This window comes from Thermobia domestica, chromosome 18 (genome assembly GCF_964235325.1).
Source record: "Thermobia domestica chromosome 18, izTheDome1.hap1.1, whole genome shotgun sequence".
NCBI lineage: Eukaryota > Metazoa > Arthropoda > Insecta > Zygentoma > Lepismatidae > Thermobia > Thermobia domestica.
The window spans coordinates 134,064,757-134,085,304 of NC_137471.1; the positions used below are offsets into that span (position 1 = coordinate 134,064,757).

The following is a 20,548-nucleotide window of genomic DNA, read 5'->3' on the forward strand; positions in this document are numbered from 1 at the left end:
TGCAATATAGTATCCATGTTTCATCGCCAATGACAATGAGGTCCAGAAAACTGTCCTCCTCCTCCTCGACGTAACGCTGCAAATGTTTCTGTGACATGATCATTCGCTTGTTCTTGTTGACATCATTAAGAAGCTTATGAAGCCACCGTTCCACACCACATGACACCGTTCCATACCATATGAAGGGTACGATCTTGATCAATGTCATAAACACTACCAAAGGAAATTTCATATTCACTGCCACTCATGTATCATCTCTGACAATGTCCTTCAGATAAATATGTCGATCATCTTTTACCTTTCGTCAATACTTGTAATGTTCTACGGTGTCAGCAAGAAAAGCGAGATTAGCCCGATCGTTCATTGTCCTGGATATTTACTTGTCCATTTTCAAACTCCTTGCAACACCATTGCACATTTCGCCACTTGTCTTCATACACCAGCTCTATTTCCCTGTAGATATCTGTGACTGTGTGCTTCTTACACCACAGAAAACAACTAATATTTCGCTACCCATATGCTATGGATGTTGAGTAATCCAGCAATCTTTTGGCAACTGATAACAGCGCCATGTAGTTGAAAAATCGGAAGTTACTCTGGGAGGGTTCGTTTCAAGAAAAACCTATCGCTCCGCTCGTATATCTCCATTTTGAATTAATTTGTATTATACACTCGAATAAAAATAGGCACAAAGACTTTTCGATTTTTCCTCTTATTTATTTATGAAAAATGTAATTATTTATAGGAAAGAATTATTTAGAGAAATATGTATGTATGAATGATGACATAGGTGACGGATCACTGGGGTCATCTGATTCACTTGGGTCCAGTTTTTGTTCAGGTTAACGTGGTCTGAGTCTCGCTTCTCAGGTCCTACCTCAGCTAGTGACCCAGACAGGCCCGAAAGCTGCCCAATATCAACTCTATATTTTTGCAAAATGTAATAATGAATAAATAATGAACTCCATTACTCAAGTTTAAATATTCACTCTTCGATTCTCGGTGTGACATTATGTTTTAATCACGGTTCATTTAATGTAGGTGAGTTGAATTGATTTTGAGTTTAACGTCCCGTTCAGCAGAGAGGCTATATGAGACGTGGACCTACTGATTAACGTGGAATTCGAACCACATGAGCTCTCGCCGGGAATCGAACCCGGGTCTCCCACGCCATAGGCACGTACGCTAACCGCTTTTAATGTAGTTGTTCGAAGTTTTATCTTGTAGAGTCAATCTCATAAAGGATCTTCACTACAGTGAAATTAAATTACCGCTAAATTTAGAGTTTCTCTGTAATATCTTCAAAACAAATAAAAATATTCGAAAAGCAGAAACGTAGTGAACTAGACAATACTACTTTGCATGTGATACCATTATCACAATTCATCTATCGTATTTCGATTTGCAACTGTAGATAGATTTAGCACTTTTTGCGGGTTCTGTAAATAGCGGCACACCAAAAGCAGATAGATTAACTATGGTAAAGGTATCATATGCAAAATCGTATTATCTAGTTCACTACGTTTCTGCTTTTCCAATGTTTTTATTTCTTTTGAAGATATTACGGAAAAACTCTAAAATTAGCGGTAGTTTAATTTCGCTGTAGTGAAGACCCTTAAGATGCGGACTTACAACTTGAAGTGGCATGTATTCCTATCAGGAATTGATTCACGGTCTTCTATGCTAACAGGTCACGAAAGGCATACTCTACAATGAATTATAATTTGCCCACAAACAAGGGAATTTCCAAGAAATTTCCGTCCTGACAGTGAAATATACCGCCATTTCTAATAGGCCGGCCATAGGATATAGTGCCATCTATGGAAGAAATAATGTATCAGTTCCAACTGCTTAGCTGCATCAATTTGTTGGAGACTGTCCACTGAATGAATCACTGTGCATCGAGTTCGCAGCATGATAATGCTCCAGTTCATACAGCTGTAGTTGCCAAGGCTGCAGTGCTAAACCTGAACTGTATGGTTAGTGATAACAGCCGTGCGGACTAAGTGACTAATTCAAATTCCTGCCTCTAACGAACTGACGGAGTTAGACAGTTGGAATCTACACAATATTCCTTTTATAGATGACATTATATGTCAGGAAAGGATTATTACAAATGACGTGATATTTCCGTGTCAGGTCGGAAATATTTGACAATACCCTCGTATATTCGCAAAAGGGAGAGAAAAATTATAAACTTGGCGAGAAAAGTTATAAAAGAATTATGCTTATTAGAATCACTTTGACAGATTCGCCGTTCTGGTCTCCAAGTATTTGTGGGTCACATAGAATCAGGAATCTGTCCAGGTCACAACGGGTAAAATGGCTGTTCATGTCACCAGATCTAGTGGATCATGGATTTGACGAATTCCATCTTTGGTAAAGATGCTTGACGATTTCTTCCAAGAATGGTTTATGTGCACTGGCACAAATCCCGCGTGTCTCCTCCGATCTTGAAACTGAGGGAGACTGTCCCTCCAATTCGATCTGAATTTTTTTTTCGGGGGGGGGGGAGAAGAAATGTGATGATTTGTGTACGATTGCCACAAGGGAAAGCGAGATGAAATTGATGTCCCCTCAGAATAAACCTCAAATCTGCTCGCCTTCCAATGTTGAAAACAATTCTGCTCCCCTGATCCTCCACAGTATTGTTTTTTAACTTCATAAATATTTTGAACATCGCTTAAAAAAATTATGGGAACGGTCTTATCCGTCCCCTTCCCCCCCTCAATGTTGAAGATAGATTTGAGCCGCTACATATGTGAACAAGGAAACTACGGCAGCTTCAAACATTATAACTACCTTAAACAGTTACTATTTTTCGCCGCTTCCACTAATGTTGTGTGTTTAAATGACAAGGAATTGTGTGAAGATACATCATGTTTAACTTTGCTTATGGCAACATAATAATGAAACTTATTCCCGTATTTAAAATAGTAATAATATTTTTAGTTGGTCTTAGCTATAGAACAATTACATACAAACTACGTTCACATATTGCTAATGATACTTCTCCATTGAAGCGTGTATGCCTGTCCCCAGGTTTAAGTTATTCTTAATTCATATTTAAGGTTTTTGCATAAAAAATAAACTGCAGAACAGGGGCGGATCCAGGACGGACTTTTCGGGGGGCAGTGGGTTGTAATACTGTTACTTAAAGCTACCTTTAAGAGCTCCAAACTCTGGGATGGATTTTATTTATATACAAAATAAAGTTTCCTCCTCTGGAGGGGGCGATTGCCTCGATCTCCCCCCTGGATTCGCCCCTGCTGCAGAATTAATTTTTAATTAAATATCTCGGCTTTACTAGAAACAGGAGAATCGTGCTATAACTTTGGTAGAACTATATTACAGTTAGTATACAACAGACATTATATTATAAGTTCAAACGTTTCTGAGCTGTTAACCAGATGGTTGAACTTGTATTCGGCACACCACTTCCTCGATTTGTAGCTAAATGCCAGTTACGAGGAATGATTAGAAAGTAAGTTTACAAAACAATGAAACCTTTAAGTTTTATCTCACACTATTATGCCGGGTAGGCTAAAGGAGAAGGTGACGATGAGACATGAATGAAATAGTGGAATGAAGAAAGTGGGAGGAAACGGGAGAATCGAGACAAAACAAACGCACACGGTGATTGTGCACCACAAAGTTCACTTGGCGCGAGCTGGGATTAAGCCAGAGACCCAATGCACCACAGGTGAATCCTCGAGCACTGAGTCACCGCGGCCCCTTAAGTTTACAAAGCCTGCAGTGAAATGTAGGGGTCCACTTATTATTGCACATATTAATATAGCCAACATACAGTAGAGCCAACAGATAGTACATACATTAGGTTATTTTCCGACATTGTCTCTATATCGCTTGAGGCACCCACATCGTGGGATGAGTTTGAAGATTTCTTCCTGTGAAAAGTCCTGTCTTGTGTGTTCAGCTACTTTGTCACGAAGTGTTTCGCCTTCTCGTCTGAAACGAAGCGAAGAGCTCCTAGGTGCTCCTTCAAATGCGGGAACAGGTGAAAGTCGCTTGAAGCGAGATCCGGGTTGTGGGGAGGGTAGTAGATGATGTCCGAGCAAAAGTGCTTGAACAGCATGATGGTCTTCTGAATTATATGCTAGTGTCCTCGTCGGGGACGTTTTCTCTACCAGCCATAAACTTTCGAAATCATTCTACGACATTCTAACGAGACATTAGTCTCTCTCCGAAAACCTCTTCCAGCTGCCAGTGAATTTCAGTCGTGGTTACATGTTTCGCCTTTTAGACGAATTTCTTCGCGAAACCAGCTTTCCAAATGTGTCCCATTTGTGTTTACTTATAACTAGCACCGTAGATAATTAGCGCTACGCGTGGTTGAAACTCTGCACAGTTGCCAACTGCATTTATTAAAATTACCACACATTCCTCATTGCTCTGTAACAGACAAAACTCCAGAAATATCAGCCTTGTAACCTTACTTTGTGATCCTCCCTCGTATTTTAAATTTTACGTAATCCTACGAAATCTTCGCGTACCTCTGTTGATATGCGTACCCCTATGGATATGCGTACCCCAGGTCCAATACAAATCAAATAGAAAGGGAAAATAAACAATTATTTTACTACTTGTGGGATTCTATAAAAAAAAAATAAGTATTAATTTAGCTTTGATCAATTTTTAACAAGTATCAATTTAATCAATGCAAGATTTTAACAATTTATATTAAGTAATAAAAAAGTTAACTTTCATTGGTAGTTTAAATCGTTAAAATTTTAATTGTTATTTTCCAGATCTGCATAGCTGGATTATGGGATTTACAGCCTACCTCACTCAGCTCATACCTCCTCTTTCCGATGCTCTTTTGGTAAGTTCTTATAAGATTGCAACACTTTCTTTATTGCTAATAATACCTAGATAACAAATAATATTTCAGATAACACCATTGTAAAAATTTCATCCTTGCTGTGGTTCCTCTAAATTCAACTAATTTACGTGCATTACTTATAAATATACAGATGGTTCTGAAAATAATAGAAACACCTGTAATTTGCAACACGTAAGAAGTATGAGGTGGTTAACACTGAAAATCAATGTTCAGCAACTGGCCGATATTGGATACTGCCTTAGGTGATTGTCTGCAGTACGTTAGGTATGATAGGACAAAGGTATATATAGGTATTCAAACGGGCAGATGGTTGTGATCCAAAATGAGATATCTCACTGAGTTCCCAAGAGACCAAGGAGGCTCTGTGATTATGTGGACTGCAAGTTTTTGGCCGCAGATCCTGTGGTTAAGGTTATGGAGTGTATTACTACCGGTGATCATATGGGCATTTTACGTTATGGCCAAGATGTTTCCAGCCAATGATGCACTTTTCTAATGTGACAATGTGACAATTCAAAGTGCTGAAGCTGCTTGCTAACCCTTTCGGGATTTAAGATGTGTATATATATGTGCACCATCATAGGTGTGTATTGTTTTAAAACGCTCATTTAACATATATTACTGCTGGATTTTTTATTGTTCAGTAGTAAATCCACTGCCAAACAGGTTACATGAGTTTTGGGAAGGAGGTTGTCTAGTTGGTTAGGGCCATGACGTCATTTGTTTGATCTTCAAGAGTTCTTTCGCAAATGCTGTCTAAAAGGTTTTATGCGATACAATAACACATATATATGTCGTCGATATCACCATCAGACAGGACACACGTGTTGCAGCCTTTCTTCTTCATTCCCTCCATGTTACACAGGACCTGTCCAGAGGGACCTAAACTTTTGAAATAGAGATTTTTGAGAAAAATACCCATTTTTTTATTTTTTTAAAGTATGTGATACGGATATATGAATGGTACCGTTTGGAAGTTCGTTTATCCTGAAGAGAATGAGGTAGGAACCAAAATCCTAGAATAAATAGTGACAATGTAGTAGTTGCTTGATTGAAAGGCTAAAATTTACCTTAAAAATCCCAGAATGGTTAATGCGTACTTTCATGATCATTGTAGTGAATAAGTCTCCCCTGGCACACCCAAATCCACAGATCTCAGCATTATTGGAAATCTGTTGTCTGTTCTGGAGCTCAGAGTGCTAAGCAGAGATATTCCTACAATCTCTTTGATGGAATTGAGCGCTCAACGAATAATACAATATTACTCTGCAGACATTTGTAACTTATATGCTTCAATTCCACTATGAATAAGAGCTATTTTGCAGATTTAACAGTGGTCCCATGTCGTTCAAATTTCGTTTTTCTTCAATGTTTCCATTATTTTGATAATCATCTATATATATTGAAACTTACAGCTCTGAGCAACTGCCAACCTTATCCAGGCCACATTCTCAAGCAATTTTTAAACACATTGTGATATGAGTAGATTCTGAGTTTAATGTCCTGTTCAGCAGCGAGTCTATATGAGACGTGAACCTACTGATTAACGTGGAATCCGAACCACAGGAGCTCCCGTCGGGAATCGAACCTGGGTCTGCCACGCGAGAGGCGCGTACGCTAACCGCTTAGCCACAGAGGTGCTCTCACATTATGATATGTTTCTAGGATCTACAATACAGGGTGTTCCAAAAATTTATCGCAATATTTTGGGCATAGATCCCTTACATCAAAATGAGAAAAAGTTTATATGGACCTGTGGTCGGAAGTGCATAGTAGGTGGGAAACGTCAAAAGGTCCATAGTTCCACTACTATAGAACGGATAGTAGCCAAGTCAAGACATCACTGAGGAACTGGTATGTGAACTATCTAAATATCCATCTTTCAGAACCTCTGGTACTTACACAATCATTTTTAGAGAGGCTATTTGGGAGTACTTGATCACTCTCCACCTACATATCTTAAAAATGGTGTGCAAGTACTGGAGCATTCTTAAACATGAATATTTTGGTGGTTCACATACCAGTTCTTCAGTGATGTCTTGACCCGACTACGATAGGTCCCATAGTAATGGAGCTATGGACTTTTTAAGTTCACTTGTTTCACGCTTTTAGCACCTTATAACTCCGAAAGTATCGACTTTTGAGCACAGGTCCACATGAACTTTTTTTCTTATTTTGATGTGAGGAATCTGTATATTATGGAATTACTGAAAGGTGGCCTCAGACATATAGCTGCACATGTTGTAAACAAAACCAGAGGGAGGATTGTTCGCCAATCACAGGACTATTCTTCCACGCTGTTTCTAGGCAACGAAGGTCACTGACCGCGCTGTTGCCGATAGTTGAGACGATCTGTTAAACGTCTTAAGTTTGTCGCCAGAGGTACTGTCTCTGTTGCTGCAACAGCGCCTCCAATACTCCACATGCTCTACACAACTGTCAGAAGCCACCTTTCATTGCGCACACAGTAGGTATATACAGACAAGAACAGTGGAGGCTGCAGAGCTCTATAATGAGAAAATCACATCGGCAATGGGAGCGAATTCTACTTTCCCTGTCTTCCGAACAGGTCCTCTCCCCGGCCCAAGCTTTGGGAACCTCTACTGATTTTTCACTTTGAAAGCAATCTTTAAATTCTGACGGGAGGTACAAATGTTACAAATAATAATAATAATAATAATAATAATAATAATAATAATAATAATAATAATAATAATAATAATAATAATAACGAATTATTTTACAAAAATACACACCTTTCATCACCTGCACTTTCCGATGAGGAGCTTGGACTCGTATCTTTCGATATAATTTCTCTGGCATCACTCAATGTATTTTCACCATCTTCAGCTCCTAGTACTTTGTTTTCTATAGTATTTATAGGCACAAAAGTTGAAGACTTTTCTTCAATAAGGGAGTTAATAGCAAATCCCTTGATAAAGCTGAAATGAAAAGTAAACAAGGTAAAAATGTGCATAGCATGTAGTAAATATAATGAGAATTGAACGATATAGGGTAATTAATTCCATTCCATGTTTTAAAGAATGTTTTACTACATACAGGGTGTTTTTGTTTAAACTCATGGATTTCATTTGGATCTAGAATTTCTAACTGAAGTCCAATTTTCATGCGGTTTATGGCAAATGGTCAAAAAAATGGGAGATTTACGGAACGATGTTTACTGATTTAAATTCATCTCGGTTAATATCGGCCACGCTTCAAGAAAAACAACAAATATTCACCAGTGTACTTTACAATTAGAATGAGGTTTTGGAATTTTGAAGCGGTAAGTGGTAACATCCATAAACATGTTGAATAGCTATAGCTGGTTTCTTGCGACAAACGATGGAGAGATTTATTTGGTGACCTAAGGAGTCGATAACTGGCATCTACCTGCGGGGTTCGATGTCTCTGTGTCTCACTCAGAAGCGATCTTGTTTCTTCCAACTTAATCACTAGCAACAATATTGTGTTGCTGTTGAAACGATTTTTTTTTAGGTTGTCTGGGGGAAAAGAAGTTACGATTATAGCAACTTAGTCAATGACAAAGTCAAAGACATATTTACCTCCTATAAGGTGACATCCCACGAAGATCAACCTCGGCTGCTGGTAGTTGAAGACTGGCTCTCGAATTTTGTAAATTTCTCTTATATATTTTTCGGATAGGGTGTTGGCCGGAACATACAATCACACAATGTTAATTGATGTAAATGGTAAGAAAGGGGGGGGGGATCGAATAGTATGATTAGGCGGAGTTTATTGTGATTCCTTTGACATGTTTATTTGTGATTGGTTATGAACTTGAGTAGGATGGCATAGCGACGTAGAGATAGGAAGAATATCCGTTTTCCGGATTTCATTATTTTTCCTATTTTTCTTAATTTGATTATCCACTATCGATGATGACAAAATTCCTGTGGTTGCTACAACCATATTTTGTATTTTCCGTACAATGCGTTTCCCGTAGGAAACGATAACCATCAAAATTTAACTTAGCGGGGTTTATACATTTCCAGGATGATATCTGCTATCCTGTTGTTCCTAGAGCGTCAAACAAATGGAATTCCATTTCTCATCTAAAATAATAATGAAATTTAAGTCCAAAACCAACCAAGAGAAAACGAGTCTCTGTTATAAGAAAAATAATGATTTAGTTAATCTAAAATTACCTATAAATTATCCAAATCAAAAATATCTCTTGCACTGTCTGGGGCAGAACGTGAAAAAAAAAAAAAAAAAAGTTTCTAAATATCCTTTGCGTAGTAACAACAGATTCCGTTGTCTAAAAACTTTTAACGATAAACACCCATTGCTCCAAACAGTACACCATTCTTACTGTGTTCTGATCACAATAACACATTAGCACAGTGTTGCTAGACCAGTCAGTTAGAAAAGCAGGATATTCGAAGATAAAAAACAGGAGAAAGCAGTAGACACATACAGTGGTGGCGTTTGAATGTAAATCCGGGAGGGGCAATAAAATTTGCCATTATTAAGGGCGCAGTAGTCAAAACAAGCAGTCCAGAATTCATTTCCGATTAACTACGTTGAGCAAATGAAAGGGAAAAGTCCCGATTTATATTAATATTATTTGATACATACGTGTGTGAAGTAAAACGTAGTGAAAGAGCAAAGTGGAGTGGGAAAATATCTTTTCATGCACGTAGCGATAACGTAGCTGTATGGTACAGTCATACGTGATCGCGGCGTAAGACGATTTCTTGCTGACGATCGTGTAGAAATGATCTAAGCCACTCTTCCAACCCAAGTCCCAATCTAAACAACACTTACTTGCAAATCTTACAGAAAGTCGTAAAAACACTAACCATAACGCATATAGAAGATGACCTACAGTTGTATTCTTTGGATTTACATTATATACAGTAAAGCTCTATATCTATATGCTCTACAAAGCTTTGTGTATTATAACAGAGAAATTTCATCTTTTTATGTGAGGAAATATTGAAAATTCAATATTAATAATAATATATTTCTTCAACTTCTCGAAGTAAGGAAAAAGCAGGAGATTGTTCACTTTTCATTTTCTTTTGCAGTAGATCAGTAGAACGGAGAGAAAGCAGGAGATCTCCTGCAAAATCAGTAGATCTGGCAACATTGCATTAGCACACAACTGTACAGCACAACAATGTCCAATTCAACGTTCCAGTTTTCTCTTTCTTGTTGATCTTGGCGAGGTTGCCATCTAACGGAGAAAAATCAAACCTCCGCACCTCATTCTAATTGTAAGATACATTGGCGAATATTTGCCGTTATTCTTCAGGCGTGGCCGATATTACCCGGGATGAATTTAAAACAGTAAATATAGTCTCATAAATCTCCCATCCTGCCTTGATCATTTGCCACAAACTGCATGAAAATAGAACTTCAGTTAGAAATTCTAGACCCAAATGAAATCAATGAGTTTTTAAAAAGATCCCAGCGTTCCTCTTCACCACCGAAGTTATATGAGGCGTGAACTTACAATTTAAGATAAAACCACTTTAATTTGTTCAATTTGTTAATTCACATCCACCGGGAATCGAACTGAGAACCACTTCCGCCAAAGACGCATGCACTAGCTACTATACAAGTGAGAAGGGCTAAAAATAGGGAATGAATCCACCACTAACTTAATCCTACGTTCATTTCTATTGATCACTGTACTATTTCTTTGTAAATATTGTCGATACTAAGATCTCTGTAACATTAGTACTTCGATAGAGTGAATCCTTTATAATGGTTATACAAAGGGCTAACCTAGTCAGCTTCAAGTGGATGGTCTGTGACGTCCCAGTACACTGCTCCTATCTCCATATATAAAAGAAGAAGTCCTAACGAACTTAGTCGAGACAGCCTTAGCTATCTGCTAACGAACTCAGTTGAGACAACTAGCTACCTACTGAAAAAAAAAAAAATCGTAAATTTCCTTTTGCTCCAGAATTATTATATGGACTAACGGACATAAGTCATTGTTACTCGTTACAATGCTAACAGTCTGACTATTAAAGAACTCTGTCGAAATAATTAGTTATCAATTTCGAGAAAAGAATTCAAAACTGTCCTCCCATTCAAGGTTATCGTGTGGAATAACAGACGGACAAGGTTACATTATAAGTCCACTTACGTGATCCTAAGGTGTCCTTCCACTTGCGTACATTTCCATTTGCGTACATGTCAAAATTCTTCCCAGTTGCGTACAAGTGCCAGATGCAGTGAAATGTCAAGATTTAAAAGCGAGGTAAGAATTCCCATTTCCGTACAGGTTCAATAGCTGGCACTATTTCTGTGAATATTAGTTAGTTTTTGAGCAGAGGAGGATATGAAATCTAAAGTTTTCGTTTCGAGTAGCAGCCACAGCGAATAAGAATCCTTGAATAGTTTCGTTTTGTAGACTGCCTAGCAGACCAGCACGACCTTCTTTATTGACGGCACGTTTAAGAGCTACAACAAACTTTTCTCCCATATTTTTGTAATTCATGCAGATATTGGAAGTTTAATAGAGGAAACTCATGTGATTCCAGTGGTTTGTAGCCTTCTTCCGAAGAAGAAAAAGCATATATATGAAAGGTTGAAGTCCTGAATTGGAATACTGAAGTTGCAATCGTAGGCTTCAAGGAAGCAGTAATAGATTCTAGATTCTTTTAGGACAATTTTCCCTTCAGTTTCCATAAGTGTGTGCAATTTTCACTTTAACCAGTGTCTTTGGCGTAATATACAGGATTTGGTCTTGGTTACAGACTACAAAAACAATGATAATATAAGACTTCAGATTCCAATGTTTGCATCATTAGCTTTTCTTCCGTTAGGAATGGGGGACTATTTATTCAAGAAGACATCCCTAAGCTTGAGCAGTTCTATGGATATTTCGTTGACCAGTAGCTAGAAAATTCTACAGTCCCAATAAGCGTGTGGAACTGTCATAAAAAACGCCAAAGAACATATAATCCCGCAGAGGATTGGGATAACAGGTTAAATACTCTTCTAAACAAGCAAAATCCTCATGTCATCGAATTAGTCCGTTTTCTCAAATTAGAAGTCAGGACAAGTGACAATGCTTACGACAGAAAGTATCTCAACTTGCAAGGTAAAAGAAGAAAGTATATATATGCAGCTTGACAAAAAAAAAAGTTTTGGGTAGTTTTGATGTTTCAAAAGATGTTAGATGATATTTGGTTGCACTTTCATATATTCATAAGTTGTCATAAACTATAAATCTTATATATATATATATATATATATATATATATATATATATATATATATATATATATATATATATATATATATATATATATATATATACAGAAAGCATTATACTACTTATAGGTGGTGGTAACAACGGTAAACGGCCTACTGCACATATACCAAGATCATTGAAGATCCATATATAAGTTCGACGAAGACTTTACAAAAGCCGACTTCTATATCCCTTTGATGTGAAGAGGTGGGTCGAAAAAAACTTACAACAGTATGAAAAGCATGTATGCATCTTTCTGTATTTCCTTGAGCGTGCAATTCCATATCATCGTCTGCTCAAACTTTATTTAAAATGCACAGAAACAGTGTCAGTTATTAAACATGTACGGAAGTGGGAAAACTCTTAACAATATCAAAATATGCCATCGGCGGTGGGTTGTAATACTGCTACTTAGAGCCACTTTTAAGAGCTCCAAATCCTGGGATGGGTTTTATTTATAAGAAAGATTCTTCTTCTGGGGATCCGCTCCTGATTTCAGAACTACAGAAACATAAATATCTGAATTTTGATGCTCCATTTCTCAAGACAGTTAAAACGTCTTCTAACTGAGCAGGCATGTAATAAATATCCATTAATGTCATATGAACGTTACAATAGCCTCGAAACGTTACGTTAACTATCTTTCAGTCGTCTATTTAACGTGTCCTCTATGTACGTCTAAAACACATGCCTACAAGTTGTCAGAATTATAAAATGTTTAGAATTTTGAAGCCACAACATATTGAGTTTATACAACAAGAACTGTATATCGATTTCTCCACTCGAAACATATCCAAACTTACCTTTCACTAATCACAGCTTTGAACTTGCGAAAATAATCAGGAATAAATTCCTCATCAACATCAACCCAGTCTTCATATTCGTTATTCCAAACCTGAAGATGAAGTAAAGTATCTATTGGAAGATTAAATGTCTTCTTCACATTGAGAATGGCGTCCTGGGTTCTATTGGTAGACACAATCACTTTCTTTCTCTCGTTCAGTGTTACGTGAAATCTTTTGACCTGTAACTAATATGCGTACATCATTAATAAAATGCAGGTTCATTTTTCTCTTAACTTCATATACTTTATTTAGTCATACGAGGGGCAGTCATAAAGTTCCCGTAATTAGCTCTTTATTACCACAATATAAGCACACTTAATCGCCTTCAAAGATGGTACCTCCGGAACACACACACACACACACACACCTACACACACACACACACTTGTTCTACCGCTCCTGTGATTGGTGGAAACACCGACGAAAGGACTCTTTTGGTATCTTCCAAAGTTCAGCCGTCGCGTTAATTTCATTTCTTCTATGTTGGCGAAACAGAAAAGGTCCATTCTTAGCTTTGGAAAGAGCCAAACATCTGATAATGCTAAACTATTTTTTTTAAGACTATCAAACGCTCTGAATAAGATTTTCCCCATTTGCACATGAACTTGATGTTTGCGCGTAGCTCGATCTGTGAAATTGCGCCAACTGATCTCTACACACTGCAGTGTTGCCAACCAAGTTGATGCAAAAAGTCGCTAAATGGGATATATATATATATATATATATATATATATATATATATATATATATATATATATATATATATATATAAATGTCAGATATGTGATCAATTCAAGGGATAATACTATTTACGCTACAAAAACATATACGTAAAAATAGATGAATCATATGTAACAAACAATAATTTTACTTTTAGTGCAATATGTATCTCTTTGCTTTATGATCAATTTCACTTGAACGAAATCAAAAATGAGTTTTAAAAATGAACAAAAGTAAAAATCTATACAGAAAAAATCTTACATCCTATTCTTTTTCACTCACGCTTCTACAGATAATTAACTACTATCGGTACTGTATTATTTGTGTCTCTAAACGGTAGCTCTACAAACTAAAGGACATTAAAGGCTGGAGCTGGTCTTCGTTAGAGGATAAGAGATAAAAGCAATCAAACCGGGAATATGGAGATAAATGCTATTAACTTTTCCAGATTGTTAATACCGGAGCTGGTTCAAATAAGCAAAAGGATAAATAACATTATACCTGAACTGATTCGAGCTAATAGTACTTGATTATAGGACAAGTTGTTCGGAGCACAAAAGTCGGTAGATTTGTAATTAAGTCGCCAAATTGTCATTCAAAAATCACCAAGAAAAAAAGTCGCTAATCGAAAAAAAAATTGTTTTTGTCGCTATCCTGTAAGTCGAATTCCCTAGATTCAGCGACTTTCCCCCCAAATTGGCAACACTGATACACTCTTACGTTCAGCTGCACTACTCGTACCTGCCTGTTATGACCTGTCCACACTTGTCAATTTCATAATTAGGCAACCTAATGACTGTACTGCACAAAATTCACTGTGATTGTATTACAAATGCCAAAATTACAACAGCATTCAGGAAACCTTTTGACTGCTCCTCGCACATACATACATAATATATCTGTACATAAATTCTACAATGTTATTAGCGTGTAACTGAAAAAATGTACAAAGATAAAATGAGATGTGTGTATTTGATAGATCTCACTGACCTGAATAAAACGTTCTAAGTTTATATTCTTAATTTCTTATGCGTAGTTCTCGAGAAAAAACTATTCTTTTCTAAACCTAGAAACTTATGTTGTTTACAATTACCACGCCGTCTATTTAGATAAAACTAAAACTAATACTGATGTGTAAGTCATCAAACTCTATACAGTAAAACTTGTCTTTAACGGAATTGAACGGGACTCGTCAAAAATTTCAGTTAAAGATAGGTCTCCGGTTAATGGATGTAGACCCATGCAAAAAAAAAAATGCATGCATATAATAGACATACTGAGACAAATTAAGACGCTGTACGTACCTTAGTAAATTTCCACTATTTATTTCTACTACGAATTAATACACACAAAACTTACAATGAACTGAAAAAAGTACTGGACACATGTTAACTTAATTTTTTTCAATAGTCAAGGAGGGTTTTTTGTACACATACATCGCTGCTTGTATGCCCAACTTTCCACAAAGACTTTAGCCTGAGAAAGCACGCTAAGCATATCAGTGTCATTTTGACGTAAGGTAAATGTTGTAGCTCTTTTAAACTTTTGACAGAATGTTGATACGTCTTTGGTTTACACTCTCCTTCCAACTCAATGTCTTATTTCTCTTCTTCCTCCACCTCCTCTTCTCCTTTCAGACTTTCTGTATAATTTTCAACCGAAGCATGTATAATTCATCGTGTATGCTTCGGTTTGCACATCACAGTCTGTTTTGCTTTAAATATATCTAACCTCTCATAGGATGTCTAAAAACTTTCTAAATCCTGCACACCGAAACACGAAATTTTCCGTTAAAAGATTTATTATGATTTCTGTTGTCCGCGTAACACAGTTTTCGTTTAATGAAGGAAATTTAACACGATTTTCGGCAGTAAATTCATACAACCGTGAAATATTTCCGCTTAACCCAAGTTTCCGTTTAATAAAAGATTCGTTGAAGACAGGTTTTATTGTATTATGACAGTAGCAAATCGATTGCACACAAGACAATATGATATAGCCCGAATTATCTCTTGAACTTTAATTATTGATTAAGTACCTATATTATTAAAAAATATTAGACATATACGGTATATCAATCGATAGATAGTACAAAGGTGAAGAAAATGGCATGCATGAAGATAAATTTTCATGAGTAATTTTTGAGAAAATTGAAATGAAATTTTTGAGTTTTACGACCCACGGTTATGCCGGTTTGGCTAAAGGAGACGGTGATGATGAGAGATGAATGAAATGAAGGAAGTGGGAGGAAACGGGAGAACCCCGAGAAAACCAGCGAGCACGGTGTTTGTCCACCACAAAATCCACACGGCGCGAGCTGGGATCGAACCAGGGACCCCAAGCACTGGAGGTGAACGCTCTACCACTGAGCCACCGCGCCCCCCCTTGCATTTTCATTTAACATTGGGCGCATAAAGAGTGTACAGCCCAAACGGCTCGTCCAATTTAAAAATTCCTTCACTTTAGATCGAAAACATCATCGAGACGGTCTTGTTCCTTACATTTTGTTGTAACTCTGATAATAACAGAATAATAGCTGCTAATAGTAGATTGTATCTATCTTATCTTCTTATGATGACAATACTTTCCGTCAGTAATACACATATTACTTGTTAACTAACAATTTAAGCAGGATTACCATAAGAACATTAAACATAATAAGAAAATACACAGTTCAATTCTTCCTCCTAATAAGTCAGAAAAAAGTTCAGTTGTGCTTCTACAATATCAATTGGTTAAAACTTGTTTCAAAACCTACAACTAATTCTATGAATAAGGAAACCTTGAGGTGCGAATGTGCAATATCTCAATTGATCTGTTGAGGCCGTGGTGGCTCAGTGGCAGAGCGTTCACCTCTGATGCGTGGAGTCTTTGGTTCGATCTCAGCTCGCACCAAGTGAACTTTGTGATAGACAAACACCGTGTGCGTAGGTTTTCTCGGAGTTCTCCAGTTTCGTCTCACTTTCTTCTTTCCACCACATCATTATTTTTTTATCACCGTCTCCTTTAGCCTGTGCATAATCATGGGACGTTAAACTAAATATTTCTTTTATTTTCAATTGATCGATTGATACTTTCAAATATCAAAATGCCGATATTAAATAATGTTACTGATTAATATACCAATAATTCGATATTTTCGATTTTTGGATTTGAGGTCGGTGTGTATGCGCAAACAAGAAGGTTTGTACGTCTAGACTTAATACGATACATTTTAATTTTACCATAAACCACGTAATAATAAGACTAATTATATTTTCGTGGGGTCGCAGTTGGGAAATAAATAGCTCGACATAGATGTAGATAGATAGATAGATATATGACATGGTAGTAACAGTAGGTTATATCAAATTACCAAACTAATGGAATTTAATTATACATTAAATTAACACTATCTGTAGAAGAAAAGGGCAACTTCATTTGGTCAACTTGGGAACGAACGCTGACAGGAAGTTTTCACAAGCACAAAATAGCATATATTAAAAAAAAATAGACACTTGAGGTAAGAAAAAAAACTGTAAAATAACCACACAATACAAAATGTAACCAACTGAACACAAGAATGTAAGAAATGGTGATGTTCAAGTAGAATACACTACAGACGCTGAATCGTTTGCAAGAAACCGCTTCTCGTTATCTATTATCGTTTTCGTTCTATGGCGATAAACATTGAAACCGGAAATGATAAATTTGAAGCTCTTCTGATTTGAATATAGAGTTAACGTAGGAGATGGAACCTATTCTTGGGACACTGAATCGATCGCAAAAAACTGCATCTCGATATCTCTTACTGTTTTCGCTCTGATAACTGTTGACAGACGGACGAACGGACAAAGCCGTTGCATAAGATTTCCTACACTTATGCATAGCATAGTTGAGAATTCTAAAGAATGGAAATAGATAATAACAAACAGTTTTTTTTATATGGATTCAATACCACAATAATGCATTTCGTCTCTGACTTGATTTATCTATTGCAACCGGAAATGATAGACAAGAAGTACCAATTTCGGTTGCAATATTAATCTCCACAGAGTAAAAACGGTGATAAATAGCGAATAATGGCTTTTTGATATGGATTTATCGTCCAAGGAATAGGTTCAATCGTTAATCTTATCACTCTATTGCGCCCAAGGTCCCAAGCCCGTGCTGAGAAAGGGGGAGGGACCCCCTGCGTATACCCGGGTCACATGTCTTGTGGTGGCTCGGCAACCCTCAGGGGGAGATAGGGTCGGGAGCAGCGTGGGAACACGCTCCACTCTTGTCTATCCTGTGCACAGAGCTGGCAACGATTACTTAGTTGTCGGTGCGAACCAGGATAACAATCTACCGGCGGAGGTGAGGCTTCGCTATCCTCCGAAATGGGCGAGTAACTCGTGCCATTGGATCTGGGAGATAAGGCTGCGTGGTACCCCAACACGCTAAAAAAAAAAAAAAAAAGTGGGTAGTTGGTGTGCCCTGGGTGGGCGGATCCTACGCCCTACCGGGAGGATGATGTAGGTACTGCCCTCAAAGAGAGTGTAATGCGTTCTCTTGGGTGCGGGATGGGATACCCAGTATCCTAACGCATACTCGTACCTCAGGAGCGCTGAGGAAGTGGGTCACTCCTTCGTCCCAGGTCTTCTCGTTCAACTGGGTGCAGGAGCCACGACCCTACCAGGGGAGCCGCCGCTCCCAAATGGCCATTGTCTTTAAAGATATACAGTCTACATCAGCCATTGGGTCTGGTAATGTACGGTTAACCTCTCCCGTAAGAAGAGGTAGTTCCGTATTGTTTGGACGACCCTACCGAAGGAAGGGTGTGGATATCCCTTCTAATGGTGGCCTACACGTACCATTGGGATTCGGACAAGTAGCCTTGCTAGAACGTGTACGTGGTACCTAAACACGTTAAAGATAGGTAGCCCCGTGTTGTTTGGGCGGGCCTACCAGGGGAGACACGGCTCCCAAATGACAATGTCTGCCTTGAGCAAACGGTCTACATCAGTCATTGGCTCTGGTAATGTAAGGTGTACCTCTACCGTAATTAGAGGAAGTCCCGTATTGTTCGGACGACCCTACCGGGGGGGAGTGTTGGACTCCTGCCTGCAGGGGGATCAAACGGAGGTGGGGGAGGGGCCAATCCCAGGAATCTGGGTAACGGTTCTGATCCTGCCAAAGGGAGGAAACTCTGTGGAATATGGGCCGGCACCAAACTCAAATGGTGACTAAACACGTACCATTGGGTCCGGGATGAGATACGGGAGTATCTCGACATGTGCGTGGTACCTCTACACGACAAGGCGGTTGCCAGTTGAACGATAGAAGTAGGCAGGGCCGGGATTGAACAAGCCCCCTCGGGCATCGCCTGGGGCCCCGGAATTGGGTTGGACTCTGCCGGGCTGTGGTCATACCGTGGGATTCGGTAGCTTGTGGGAGCCAATCCCAGGAATCTGGGTAACGGTGAACACGGGCGGGAGGTGAGCTTGCCTTATAACGCTCGGGCGCCATGCCTGCAGAGCATGGTAGGACTGACTCGCTAGCAGTCTGCCTCAACCAGTAGGTTACTGGTAGGCACTCAGGACTTCGGTCTGGCCACGCAGTGGGCGTATCCCACTCTCTCAGAGAATGGGGGTTACATCGCTTCGGAGAGTCAGAATTAGGGGACAAATTCTGACGGTGCACTACGTGCACGAGGACCAATAGCGTATATTGAGGAACTACGGGCGAGGTGCGACACATTTTAGCGGTACCCGTCCATTAAATAGACCGAACTGTCGCGGGCATGCTCCCCATGCATGCAACTAAGCGTGGCATAGTAGACCACTAGCTCCTAATAGGAATTTCTTTTACTTTTTCATGAGGTCTGGCTTAAAGAGAAGGTTAAACCCCAATATCCCCCCCTTGTGTAGCCACTCTAAATAACGCGTAGTCAAAAGGAGTTGAGAATAAACCAAGAGACAAGAAGATGGGGTCGTTTGAATAGCAGGGAAAGAGTGCCTACAAATCGGATTTGCCGAACATTTTTTTCCTCATCTGATAAATTTATTAGAGCTTGGTGAATCTTGGAGAAGGTAGAAGGCCTATTGCTAGAGAGTAGCCATGGAATATAAGCCCCTTGCGTTCAACTTCAGCCATCTAAAACTTTCAGTTGTTTGTTTAGATAAATAGATGTCCAGAAAGTAAACAGTCAAGAAATCTTTTAAACTTGTTTCATTAAAAATTAAATAAATTAATAAATAAAATAATTTAGCTGTGGAGCGGAGTAAGCAACCTAACCCAAAATGTTAATATTTCCAGCCCATTGTTTCCTTCAAAGAAGAAAACAGGTTTTTTTTTTCTTTTTGTTATTGTTTTAACTTGATTGTGCTGTTATTATGGAGGTTTTTGTCGTTATTAACTTAGAGGTTGTCCACATATAACGTAACGCGGCAAAGGGGGAGGGGGTTCGGCCTTGCGTTATGAAGTGTGACAAGGGGAGGGGGTTTACGTTTTTCTTAAGTAACGCGTTTTTTGCTGTAATTTTTAGTTTTATTCTGAAATTTATATGCAATTATTTAAACAATTTTATTCAGTTGTTCTCTCTTATATATATATATATATATATATATATATATATATATATATATATATATATATATATATATAAACTAGCAGAATACCGTTCCTCGCACAGGGGGAAGGTGGGGTGTTGACTGCCACAGCCAATTATTGGTGCTGGTTGCCACGACTGGCGCTGATTGCCAATATAAAGGTGCTGACTGCCACAAGCCTGAGAGAAAGTTGCTAGATGTAACATTACCGGACACCAAGAAGCATGAAAGAAAGTAGATGAACCTTAGGATCGTGTTGTTCAGACCAACACCTAACAAGGTAAACAGGTCTCTGTATGTACACTCATGT

General features: G+C 38.3%; 2 protein-coding genes across 6 annotated transcripts in view; one reads left to right on the forward strand and one right to left on the reverse strand.

Moving 5' to 3' along the window:
- Positions 1–20,548, forward strand: part of LOC145676093 (adhesion G protein-coupled receptor L4-like) — a 295,890-nt gene that overhangs the window by 116,725 nt on the left and 158,617 nt on the right. For 2 of the 4 annotated variants that reach the window (XM_081746971.1, XM_081746974.1), the window contains exon 2: positions 4,770–4,843. The exons of 1 other annotated variant lie outside the window; for it this stretch is intronic. The gene's annotated coding sequence lies outside the window, so the exon portion shown is untranslated. Of the gene's footprint in view, positions 1–4,769; positions 4,844–12,243; positions 12,309–20,548 lie in introns of those variants that run through there. One more of the 4 variants, XM_081746973.1, reaches the window with a different exon arrangement.
- LOC145676094 (sterile alpha motif domain-containing protein 3-like) overlaps positions 1–20,548 on the reverse strand; it is a 105,107-nt gene that overhangs the window by 72,297 nt on the left and 12,262 nt on the right. For both annotated transcript variants that reach the window (XM_081746976.1, XM_081746977.1), the window contains exons 2-3: positions 12,905–13,131; positions 7,621–7,806 (exon numbers count right to left, since the gene is read on the reverse strand). In XM_081746976.1, the coding sequence (XP_081603102.1) occupies positions 7,621–7,806; positions 12,905–13,131 (413 nt within the window). The remainder of the gene's footprint in view (positions 1–7,620; positions 7,807–12,904; positions 13,132–20,548) is intronic.